The 14,124-nt window shown below is 33.4% G+C and overlaps 1 protein-coding gene across 1 annotated transcript in view; it reads right to left on the minus strand.

The window, feature by feature from the left end:
* Positions 1-14,124, minus strand: part of LOC126965582 (disintegrin and metalloproteinase domain-containing protein 33) — a 358,284-nt gene that overhangs the window by 131,002 nt on the left and 213,158 nt on the right. The window contains exon 5 of the mRNA XM_050809220.1: positions 9,336-9,415. Coding sequence (XP_050665177.1) covers positions 9,336-9,415 — 80 coding nt within the window. The remainder of the gene's footprint in view (positions 1-9,335; positions 9,416-14,124) is intronic.

The raw sequence follows: 14,124 nt of genomic DNA on the forward strand, positions 1-14,124 counted from the left end.
AAAATTTATTGAAGTAGGCGTCACTTTGCGGAAATCCATAATTATACAAATGATTTAAGTTTTCTTTAGTGTTAATTCCGCCAATATTTTTTTTTAAACAGTTCGACACGTGTTTCGCCTCTACATGACCAGACCAGAGGTCTCGTGCCACATTTTGGCGAGACAACACGTCCTGAGGATGCCTCGTGTAGAGGCGGAACACGTGTCGAATTGTTTAAAAACAAATATCGGCGGATTTATCACTAAAGAAAACTTAAATCATTTGTATAATTTAATAGACATCAAAAAGTTTGGAAAGAAATTTATATGTTATAGAAATTTTAACAATTAATACTTACTGTATCATCTGTATCATGCTGTTCTATATCTCCTAACTTGCAATTAACATAAGATAATCAAATGAAGTTATTTTCATCAGGACATAAAAATATCACGGTGAAATCATTTGTCAATACTAGTATAATAGTATTGGGCATAATTGTTTATGATCAAAGTAGGTATGTTTGCCCGAAGCAATAATTATCAATGATTTTAGCAATGACTGTGTACAAAAGTAATGTGTGTGACAGCTGTAATGAATAAGAGTAGTAACTTAGATCAAGGATTGCACACAACGTGGCATCTTGTCACTCAATGGCATCTTTCAAATTGTGTAACATACGCTTCGTGTTATTTTACATTGAAATTACAATACAAAATACTTACAGATGATATTCCCAGTGTACTACACAACCCGGCATTTTAGTTTCGATTATTAGCAAAGTTTAATAGAACCTGTGGCACGTCAACTTCACGCATAGTTCAAGACTGGCTCGACTACGACCACTTAGACGTAGTATTAGTTGCCGCACTTTGCGACTACGCCTGCGGTAACTAGGTGGAGCGAAACGGAGAGCAATTCTTAATCTAAGACTTATAATCATAATAATAAAAACAGAACAGACGTCGTAACACTTATCAGATATTAACAAGGTCGGCTATTGTGATCACCTATTTCAGTGACCCGAGGTTTGTAACTGTGTTTTGGAATTACGTGATATTTGTCCAGAGAGACTGTAAATAATGTGAATCTCTCACCCGGGGGAGGGTGTGAGTTATACCTTATCCATTCTGACATTTTTAACCTTAAATAAAGTACGCAGAATATACGATATAATGGATTATATTAGAAGGATTCATACATTTGGGATTCCTCCTCGTTGAAATATTGCGTATACTTATTAAATTGTGTAGCATTTGTTACTAGAATATTCATTATTATTATAGTTCTTTAATATAAAATACTACTAAATACGAGTATATATATATAATATAATTAACTAAGAAAATTCTGCCCATTGTCACGAATGTATACCCTGTATGATCAGTATAACAAGGATTCCTTAGATATTGTCGCTTCCTCAAACTTTAAGAAAATTATTTTTGAAAGAGATATCTTTAATCATATTACCCAAACAGATTCTTAAATCTATGCTTACTAATTTTGCTACTATTTTATGTATGCATATAACATAAGTGTGTTGTTATCTTAATTAAGTAAAATTCTGTGCATGCTGTGATTTCCTGTAAGTGATAAGACACTTAGCTTTAATTTAAGTGTATTGTTTTTATTTTTTTATTAGTGTACTTGTTGGTGGAAATCCTAATAAATAAATAAATAAATCAAATCAAAAATATTTTATTTCATAGGTAAATCATATTCCACTTGAAATATGTATTTTTTTCTTACGGCTCATTCGGAAAGCAGATTTCCTTAGAGAAGAACGAGCAAGAAACCCTGAGGTTGCTCTTTTCAAAACAGATTAGTTCTTATTTTTTCAATTAAATTTACAAATCTTTTCAATGACAATATATGCAAAGTGATGCAGCAAAAATACTCAAATTTCAAATAATTAATGCCTTACACGAGTTAGTCGAAAATCCACACATACCGTAAATAAACAAAGGCATTATGCGAACCATTTATTTAATAAAATATATAATAACTTCAATTAAAAAAATAATAATAATAATAATGAATATTGTAATAAGTCATCTCCTTTTAGCAGGGAATCATGAATCAATGTGTTTTTTTTTTGCTGATAAATTCTATTCTAAAGCATAAAATTAAATTATTAAAATAAATTCAACTATAAGTTTGCATGCCTTATGGGTTAGGATAAGACCACCTGTTTATTATAAGCCAAAAACATCTTATTATTACTTTATCTTGCAAATAAAGATGATTTGATTTGATTTGATTAGAAAGTAATGCGCTACTTTCTCGTGTAATTTCACTGTCAACTTATAAAATAATTATAATTGGTTCATTGTAATAATACAAAATTTATTGAAGTAGGCGTTACTTTGCGGAAATCTATAATTATACAAATGATTTGAGTTTTCTTTAGTGTTAATTCCGAAACTGATAAGATCAGTCTCGTGCCAGACTTTGACGAGACAACACGTCCTGAGGATGCCTCGTATAGAGGCGAAACACGTGTCGAATTGTTTAAAGACAAATATTGGCGGAATTAACACTAAAGAAAACTCAAATCATTTGTATAATAACACAAAATATTTTAATTTCAGTAAAGTAAAAGTAAAAGAGACTCATAACAACCAGGGCTCATTCAGCTCACAGTTTTAAAATCTATGAGGTTTTTGATGAACGCAAGGCCCAGTGAAACTGTCAACGCGTCTCCTCAGTCCGTGTTGCTGATAGTCTATGATGGCCCACCACGTGGCTATGGAATATCGCAAACTATCGTTTATACACTTCATTAGACAATTTATCAGTTTAGATTGTCTCTTGCTGTTTTAGAACCGATAAAAACAGACCAGATATATTTGTTTAGTGTGCGTGACAAGCTACGTCTTTCTCGCGCGATTTGTGTGACACTTTGTGCTAGTGTGCGTGAATTGCTCAAAATAGAGGTTAGTAATTCTAAAGTCTATTATTTCGACACTTTCACAGCGCAACTTCGTGCGCGTGCAATAGTTACATTGGGCAACATTTTTTATTTTCTAATATACTCACTTTGCAAATAGTACACAACAAACAAACTGTGGTTTTGTGGCATTTTTATAAGCTACCAAATATAGAAATTTTATCACCCTTTTACACCCGGTCTAAATTTTTCTAATGCTTGAACAAATATTTATTTATTTCTTATCAAATGCCTTAAAACAAACTTTCATGGTGTTATCTTCGATAATGAAGAACCTTCATACAAATTTCCACCCCCCATTTCAACCCCGCCAAGCCTTTTATACGCGATAAAGGGTAGCCTATGTCCTTTACCAAGCTCTTGTCTGTCTGTGTACTAAATTTCATGAAAATCGATTCAGTGGTTTAGGCGTGAAAGTGAAACAAACATAAATAATTATAATATTGGTAGCGGATATACGAGTATTCTTGGTTAATTCTCAGATATAACATTATACCAAGTTTATTTATAAGTCCGTTAAAGTTTATTTATATAAAGCGAAAATTCTAAAACTGTATACTTAAATACTTGGATCCTGGTAGATTCAGTTAATTTAAGAAAAAAGTAAAACGACGATTTAAAAGTGCTCAGTATTAATGTACTTGTTAAAAGATCGTTTCAGTTTTATTTATTTACTAGTGGACACACGTCTTAAATTTGAAAAATCGGTCCAGCCGTTAGGAGGAGTTCACTAACATACATATGAGCAGGAGAATTATATTATATGGACGGAATTGAGAATCTAAACCAATCTCAAATTCACTGAAACAAACAAAAAAATCATCAAAATCGGTCCAGCCGTTTAGGAGGTAGTTTAATTGTGAATCTAAACCATCCTCGAATCCCCTTGAACTCATACAAAAAATTTCATCAAAATATGTCCAGCCGTCTAGGAGGAGTTCAGTGACATACACACGCACACAAGAAATATATATATAAAGATGTTTTAAGATCGTACAGTGCTGTGGTAAGTAGAGTGGCGCCTTCTCTACTCAACTATAAAATTCAGACATTTTTCTTGTAAGTTCAAAAATTAACCTTGTTTTATAGCTGTTTATAATATGTTAGATATTGTTTTAGGTATATAATGTAAATATAAATGGGGGAGACAAACGTTGAAAAGGCATAAAAGGCATTTATTTTCTCAAAATTGATTCCTTTAGAATTCTTTTTGATGTTGTTTCTAAAACTAACATCGGTTCGGAAACAAATTGCGCTCTGAGAGGGAAAGCAAATCTGTACACTGTAATGTTACCATGGTTTGCAACATAATATAATACAAGTAACCAGTGGGAGGCTCCTTTGCACAGGATTATGGGTTATCTTTTTCTGCCGTGAAGCAGTAATGTGTAAACATTACTGTGTTTCGGTTTGAAGGGCGCCGTAGCTAGTGCAGTTACTGTGCAAATGAGACTTAACATCTTATGTCTCAAGGTGACCAGCGCAATTGAAGTGCCGCCCAGAGTTTTTGGGCTTTTCAAGAATCCTGAGCGGCACTGCATTGTAACGGGCAGAGAGTATCAATTACCATCAGCTGATCGTCCTGCTCGTTTCGTCCCTTATTATCATAAAAAAAGGTACTTCACACACGATTCGTGTACAAGACGCCCTCGTCAGAGCGCCTCCCGCCAAGTACGGGCGGTATTTCTCTCTCGTCTCAATCAGCAGGTTAACCCCGCTCCAGCTTATTAGTGCTCGATCGCTTTGTGAAGTCTCAACTCTCATCATTTGTACAATTCAAAGCTTAAATTGTAAGCCGTTCCTCGATACCATCAAGTGGCTTATGATTTAAACATTTTGCGGTTATTGAAGGAAGGTATGACGTAATAATTATAATTTGCTAATAGCCTTGTAAAGCTTTTCATCCGGATGGATGGTTCTAAATGCTATTTTAAAGCTTTTATTAAATAAATTTTAACAGATGTTTTGATTTCTCATGCTTTTGTTAAGAATACACTTAAATATTTAAATTTAATTAGGTACTTCTTAGTTATATGTTCGATTAATGTTCTTTATTAGGCACTTGCACAGAATATTTATATTATTAATATATTTACAAACATAAGGTTAATATTATTTACAGTTCTAAAATGTATACATGTAACATAATTAATGCACAACATTGGCCAATATACATATAATGTTAGTGTTTTATAATGAAATTATGTCACTTGGTTTTTAGTTAGTATTTTCACTTATGTATGTTAGTATTTCTTGTTTGTGTGAGCCAAGAGAGTCGGTGAATATATCTAAATTGGAATACTTTCTAACAAGCATGTTATATTGTACACCAGCTCCGATAATTGGATAGTTAAGTCCTAAATTTGATTTTATAAGCCGCGGTCTGCTTACAATAATATAAATAGTTTTACGTAGATGTCTTGATGGTGCGCTGAAAGATATTCTATGAAATACTTCTATATTTTTGATAATTTTATTATTGAGGATTTTGGATAAAAGTAAAATATAAAAAAGAGACTGCCCATTGAAGTGAAAACTTTCAGTATTAATATTTGAAATTTGATAATGTTTGAGACATTAATCCTAAACTATTTGTGAACGTACCGCTGGTATTAATAATGAATGATACGAGGGACAAGGAGTACTTGGCAATAGGAGGGGGGAGGGTCTGTTACTCACATTATCATGATTGTAATCGCGGATTCAGAATATCGTCCCGACCGACCACAGGCGCTTCGCACGCACAGTGATGCTGCTCCGGTTAACGATGTCATTATCATTTAAACAACAATAACTGGGTTGCTAATCACTGGTCTTAATGATAATGATGGGGCCTGTCCAACTAAGATAAAAATATGGCGGCGCATCGAAACCATTTTGAGCTAATTAAGGGCTAGATTGTCTCGAATCCAACCTTTTAACACAAACAGCTTGAATAATCCAATATGGATACGATTTCTTTTTTTCTTTCTATGTAATTTTTTCTTGTAAGTTTTTCTAGTATTTTTCATTTTTGTCTTAAACTACTTTGTCACATACTTATTGTACTGTTAATAGTATTCCTTTTAATTGGCGTATCTATTCTGTATAATTTTTAATATACTCTTTTCATCTTGTTAGCTGTAAGGAATCATAAATAAATAAAATAAAATAAAATAAAATAATCTATCACTATACAGGATGGCCGAGAAGTTGATATCCAAAGCTAAAATTTGACAGCCTCATGCTGATGAGTATCCGAATCACCCTCTATGTATGTTCTACGATTTTGCGTAGTTTAGGAGATAATAATTTTTTTCCCCTTTTATCCGCTGTTCCACCTAATTGTGGTTTAGGGCTGTTTTCAAATTTTTTTGAACACTTTTAGTTAATTTTATTGTTGATAATTATTAACTACAGTTGCAATAACCACATAAGAAATTATGAATAGTTTAGACAATGCGGAACTAGTTTAGAATTGAGCCGTAAGTTCAAGATAACTGCTCCAGCTAAATTCATGAAAATGTTTAAGGTATCAAAAAAAAATGGGGCCCATGGCTTCTAACTATTTTTTAAAACTTTCCAGAACATTGCCCAATAAAATGAGCCAAATTCAAATTTTAGCTTTTGACGTCAGCTTCTCGGCCACCCAGTATATAACATTTTAGACGATCTCTACCTTATAGTATGACTACAGTTACTTGCTTATGGTTCAAAGAAAATTATTTAAGTAGATCAGTGTAATATAACTTGAATGCAACGACTGTTCAAAATTAATAAAATGGGGTTATTTATATTGTGGCATACATTTTGTAATACAAATAGGCGAAATAAATTATATTAATTTAATTTTGGGTAATATTATTTGAATAATTTATTTATAATAATAATAATATTGACACACTCTTACAAAAATTATCTTGCCCTAAAAAGAAAACGATATATTTAATACTATATACTTACTTAAACATAAATGAATACAAATAAACATCCATGACTAGGAAACAATCATACATATTCATCATATAAATGATTGCACCTATTGGGACCTCTAGCTCAGTAGGTCACTAACCACTGGGCTATACCATCTATATATATTAGCTACGCTTTCAGAATTATCTATGGCACCAGGGATCTATTTAAAACTTAATATTTTTGGTTATTTTCATATTCATGTTTATGATGGATTAAGGAATAAACATTCATGTTTATGTTACGATTAGTGTGTTGGACATTTGGATAATTAATTATCTAAACTAACTAACACGCAACTTCAATTGTTGTAATATTTAACATAATTAACATCAGATTAACATAACATTAATAAAAACATAAGCCAATGTCGCTGGGAAATCAATAAAACTAAGTTCATTCAATGAATGCATTAAAAGACGGCGGTACAGTGTGAATCTTCATCAAACTAACACAAAGTCAGTCACAAGTCACCAGTGGGACCAAGTCACAAGTCACAAGGCTCCTTTGCACAGGATGCCAGCTAGATTATGGGTACCACAGCGTCGCCTATTTCCGACGTGAAGCAGTAATGTGTAAGCATTACTGTGTTTCGGTCTGAAGGGTACCTACCGTAGCTAGTGAAATTACTGGGCAAAGGTGACGAGCGGAGTTGTAGTGCCACTAAGAATTTTTGGGCTTTTTAAGAATCCTGAGCGGCACTGCATTGTAATGGGCAGGGCGTATCAATTACCATCAGCTGAACGTTCTGCTCGTCTCATCCCGTATTTTCATAAAAAAAATACTATTTAATCGACACAAACATATAACGAAATTGTGTTAGTGCCATATTACTAACACATTGACTTTGAAAATTTATTGATGTAGGCGTTACTTTGCGGAAATCCATAATTATACAAATTATTTGAGTTTACGAGACTGAATCTCGTGCCAGATTTTGGCGAGACAACACGTCCTGTGGATGCCTCGTGTAGAGGCGAAAAATACACGCACATATACAAGCACAAAAAATACACTAAAAATAATTTATAGGATTCAAACTACAAGCCAACACTCGCTTCTCCAAAACCACAAAACAAATTTGATCTAATTTAATAAATATTGTATTAATGAAATTCACCAAACGTTACCCAAGTTTATGGATTGATAGAGAAAGACACGCATGAGTATAATGGGAAAGAATGAGAGGAATGATAGTAAGTGATTCACGCTTATATTCAACCATTTGTTTGGATTCAGTCGGTTTTATGATAATCTGAAGATATGCGGGTTCGTGAGTGCTCTTTTATGCTTATGATTTACTATTGCTGAGCGAAAATGTGAGAAGATTTATTATAAAATTATTAAAAATGTTGCAAAGTACTCTTTTTATTTAGTAAAGGACCCGTACACCCGAAATTTGACATTGTTTGTGAAACAATTGGCCTTAGAATAAGGATTGGTCTCCGCTGTGCTCCAAAAAGATACCGCAGGCGTAGTCGCAAAGTGTGGTAACTAATACTACGGCCAAGTGGGCGTACTCGAGCCAGTCTCGAATAATGGTACGTTGAAGTTCAACATGTTTTGTTAAACTTTGCTAATAATTGAAACTAAAATGCTGGGTTGCGTAGTAAAACTTTGTAAAAATTATACTACAAGAAATAAGAAAGACACTGGGATAACATATCATCAGTCAATCAGTAGATATCTTGTATTTTATTAATTTCAATATAAAATAACATGAAGCGTATATAAGTTACGAAATTGAAAAGATGCCTTTCATGATACCACGCACACAAGCATCTTATAGTTACCGTAATAAAAAAGCTATTCTTCTTATGTAGTGCGGTATCTAGTAACTAGTTGGAGCGCAGCGGGGACTAATCCTTGACCAAAGCAATTGCCATTATAACAACAAACAATAATAACATGATGGTGGATCCAAATGAAGATAACATAATGTAACAGCGCCCTCTCTGTTTTGTTTTCAGTACAAAATTATTATTAATACACAAAAAAATACCGTTGTGACCCGAGCAAGTAGCGACGACCCCGTTAAAAACCCAAAGACTCTCCCTACGTTTTGGGAGTAGAAGAGCCAGGGTATAGGGCTCAGCCCTGATACCCTCCTTTTGCCCTCACACAGAGGGTGAGAAGAAAACTCGTCGTCGTCGTCCGCCCTCTTTATTTTAAAAGGAAGGAATCTAGGATAAATTTCGCATCGAATGGAGGTAGTTTCATGTCGATACGATCAGCTGTTTAGGCTTGAAAGATCCTCAAACAAAGACCATTTTCATTTTATATATAAAGATTGGATTAAGTGCAATGTCCTCATCTTTAGTCTCTGGCCATGTCTATATCTCTCGACAAGACTAAAACAACAGGACGACCACCTTTGGGAGATTCTGCTTTAGTTAATTGGCTAGTCCTAGAGGTTCAGAAGCAAAAGCTAGTTAAGTATAGGTAAATACTAACGTGTTAAGCTCGAGGTCCAATCTAAACTTGTGGTTGAATGCTTTGATGAGCAGGGAGGTGCGGTGGTAGTGCTTGCCCGTCTGAAACAAACAAACATTAATTAAACCCTCAATAGTACATACAATGGAGACTTTTCTTTGAGGCACAATATAAAAAATGTCTAAACATATCGGAATTTGTCAGATATGTTGCTTATTTCAAAGATAAAATTGACACTTTGACTATTTTATTGCTTTTGTGTACAATATTTCTTTAAACTATAAGATTCAGGCACAGCAAAATTTTTAGCCAGATTGAGTTGTAGTCGAACAGTATGCTAATTTTTCTTTCTCTTGCGTCCATACCAGTGTGCTCCGGATGTTCTGGTATTTATGAAGTTGTTTTAAGAAGGCTAACAATAAGCATTTTACGCATGAATACTCCTTCCTTTTCGACATGTGATATTATAGTGTCGGTACCATCACTGTCACCTACCTACTGTGACCCACTTATATGTAACTAACAGCACTGTCATCAATGTCATTAGCTTTGTCGATTTAAGCTTAATTGCTCCTTCGTAAAAATTAAATGACTAATTTGGTACCTACGGATCCAACATTCTATAATTACTTATCTTTTCACGAGCTCAACTTTTTACGAACATGTGGTAAATTCGGTAATTAAAAAATATATTTGAAGTGACTGTTCAAAACCGCTTAGTTTAAGCCTAATTGACTTTGACTTTATCACCTCAGTGCGTGAGTATTTATGAAGAAAATATGCGGCCAAATTAAATACCAACCGGCATTCTACGAATCTACTGAAATTTTATGAATTTCAAATATTACACTAAAATTTAATTTGATAACGGAATTTGACGTTTGATTAAAGGTTTTTTTTAAAGTCTTTTCTTTCTTAGAGCGTGATTTGTTGGTGTTAGTGCTTTGATTGACATCAATTGAATATTGGAGGAATTTTTTATAAATAATGAGTTTTGACAACATTTTAAGGTTCGTGTCAACTAAACGTAGATAATGTACGGCAAACACAGAAAATATACAAAACGAAACATATTAATCAGTACATTAATGAAAATTTAATATATGTTCACAAAAATCGTCACCTTTTTGCTCTTAATAGTGATTTTCATTATTATAACACTAGAAATAAGGGATTGCTTGTAACTAATTCTAGTAGGCTTCATAAGATACATAATAGCTTTAAGGGTAAATGTATACACTTCTACAATAAAGTCCCAGCCACTGTTCAGGCATTATCTATAAATAAATTTAAATGTTTTATAAAAAAATGGCTCTGTCGTAAATCCTATTACTCCACTGCTGAATATCTAAATGATCGGACAGCCTGGGACTAGATTGTGATTATTTTATAGCGACTGTACAATATTGTATATTTTTATTGAAAAGAGCGCAAAAAAAAGAATGCTGGGAGAGTTTCTTGCGCCGCTTCTTCTCTCTCAGAGCGCCATTTGTTTCCGAAGCGGTAGTAGTATCTAGTAGTATAAGAAATGACATCAAAAAGAATTCTAAAGGAATCAATTTTGAGAAAATAAATGTCTTTTATGCCTTTATTAAACAAAATGTGATTCAGTTAGATTAATGCCAAATATTATTGCCATTTAGATCTTTAGTAGCGTGAGTGTGTCACAAACACTTCAATGTGTAGTCAGGGTTGAGTGTGTGTCACTATCTGATACCATCTTTTTGGCTACATCATCATCACCAGATTACACTTTATCTATTATATACCATGGTATTTTCATGTTTAGAACATTTTTTGTTTGTTTTTTATGGTCGCTTAAGTAAGTAAGTCGAGGTTCGAAGTAACTGTCAGTCGTGATATTTTTTTAGGTAAAATACCTTTAAAAATAGCAAAAAATATCCGTCACTCTACACAACTGAGCCAACCATCCTATAAGTGCTAGGACGGAACCCGAGAGGCGCAGTTTCGAGTCCCTTATTGTTCATAAAATTATGGTACAAGTTAAATTTGTAAATTTAATCCCAGTGAGTGATATCACATAATAATAATAAATTATGTTTGCAATCTTTATACATCTCTATAAATCATAAATAAGAATAAATTTCCAACCTATAAAGCGTCAAATTAACGAAAATAGTCGTATCCATAATATAGCTGGAAAAGAGAGTACTGGTGAAATATAATTATAAAAATTTTGTATAAGATGTAGGATATGTACCTTATTTAGTTCGCTTGCAATAAAGGCTTCATCCATTCATTCATTTAAACACAATTATTTTATAATGAACAGGTTACCCTACTCGTGATAATACACATTAAGAACCACCTCCATTTTGACGTCGAAAAAAGATAATAACGGCATATTTAAGGCATTGACTATTTGACGTTTGAGTATATTCGTTGTATCACTTTTCATATATTGTAATTGAAATGATTTGTAAAACGATGGAAATGTATTCTTGATTTGAAAGAGTGCCAATGAGTTTCTTGCTTTATCTTCTCTACCCTTTACGAAGTAGTCTATTCAATAAGATTTTTTTTTACATTCAGAAGTGTCATTTCCGTGACCTATATGAATAAAGTGGTTTTTCATTTGATTTATATTAACAAATATCGGCGGCAAAGAGTTTATAATGTGCTGATTATGACATTTATCAGTCACTGTTATAATAATATGTAAGTACTCTGTTTATTCATCTTATATTTCTTTGCATAAAATTTAAAGTTTAACAAAATATTATATTTCCAGACAAAGTCACAGGCAGCGGATATCTGTATTCAGAAGCTTCAGAGGGCTTTAGTAACGAAATAAAACCTCCAAACAGAATGATTAACATAGCGAGATAGCCCAACATAATCTCGCACGTGTAAAATCCATCTAAGTATCCGCACGAGCGTCGGATGTAGGTCAAGTCGCGAGCGAGAGAGCTCCACCGTGCCACTGCTCCGCTGCGCCACTGCGCCACTGCTCAACCGCTCCACTGCTTCACTGCTCCGCCACACAGCTACATTTAACGTTTTCAGACTGCAATTATTCAGCACTTCATTTTCACAAGTATTGCTCGAAATGCGGGAGAATTTAATTTAAATGCCGTATTGTTTGTTGAGGATCAAACTCAATGCACGGGCTGTATTGTGTGCGACAAACCTCTGTGACATTTCCCCCTGACCCGGTCGCTCCGCTAATATTATTACTTTGCCTGCTTTTTGAGATATTATAATATTGAATCCGACTAGATTCTGTATTTTCATTACTTGATTCTTAAATATTGCAACACCATCTGTATAAAGTCTAGCATTCCTTCCATACATACTCTGTGAGGTGGCTATCTACCCGATGTCAAGCTAACTACTATATATGAATATTATATACCTCATGCAACATATAACTTGGACATCAGCAATGTTCTCTTTCCATCAGTTGAGGCACTTGTCATTTTAACCCCCTGTTGTATTAAACACATAATCAGAATCGTATGTAGAAACTCACAAAGTCAGGAGGTCTACCATCCGTTTTTTTTTATAATAAGGAACAAGACGAGCAGGAATTGATACGCCCTGTTAATTACAATGCAGTGACGCTCAGGATACTTGAAAAACTTGAAAATTCTGAGCGGTACAATTGCTAATCGGACCAAAAAACATAATAAGGCTATTTATGTCGTAAGAAACAAAATTTTTTAACTATTTGAAAAATGGAGTTTACCTTAATGAGAACACTCAGTGATTTTTGTGTAACATAGAATGTACTTTTGATAAAATAAAACAAAACAGCACAATAAAAAGGAGGAAGAAACATATTATTATGAAATTGCTTCAGAGTGAGTTACAAAGCAATTACTTGAACGACTTAGAGAAGGTCAACGGTTCTCCACAATCAAATATACGCAAACAATTCTGTATTCGGATTGAAGAGATGAAAATTTAGATCCGCATTATTATGAGTTTGAACTAAAACAAAAAATAGACGGAGTTTATGTATTACATTGATTTATTTAAACGTTTTCTAAATATTATGTACCATTGAAATATTTAGTTAATACATGTATTAAGATAATATTCAAATGATTACTTTTGGAGGATCTGTATTTATTGAAGTGATCATTTCTTAAGCATCGTTGTGATTTGAAAGTCGATGAAACAAAAAAGGGCGACAGTAAAAAGAGACAGATACCTAAATTCATAAGATTTAACGTGGGAAAAAATGAGATAGGATGCATTAACAGTGTTTTGATACCAGGCAATCATCGTTGAAGAAGAGATTGTCTTATGCATACCTTCATATACTAATTCTGACGTCATACGTACGACGTATTCCTACAAAAATACCAGGAGAACATAACTATTGTAGCGGTGATAGTAATGTCTTTCAAAGCGGGTGCAATCATGTGTCATCATAGCAACATGTACCAGGACTTCATGTGTAGTTTAGAGGTTCATGCACAATGCAGGTTTCACTTCTGACATATGTACTTTATACTCACGTATTTTTTTTGGTATTTCTTCTATTATGTTAATTTTTATTATTATGAGACATTGCGTGTGGTATTAAAGGGAGTAGCTGAAATTTATTTACATTTAAACTACTTGACTAACGTGTTGTTCAAATGTTCAACGCTAATCGTGGTTACTGTTTGCCTCTTAGGTATAAAAAGGTATTTATTTGCGTGATCATGAGTGAAGAATCAATAATTTGGTGATACGATTTAAATAGAAACTTTTTACTCATGTCGACGTCATTAAAAATAAAGTAAGTAGCTACTCTACATCCTAGTAAACAGCCTAGCAAAACACTCTGATTCACTCG

This window comes from Leptidea sinapis, chromosome 1 (assembly GCF_905404315.1).
Source record: "Leptidea sinapis chromosome 1, ilLepSina1.1, whole genome shotgun sequence".
NCBI classification, from domain to species: domain Eukaryota; kingdom Metazoa; phylum Arthropoda; class Insecta; order Lepidoptera; family Pieridae; genus Leptidea; species Leptidea sinapis.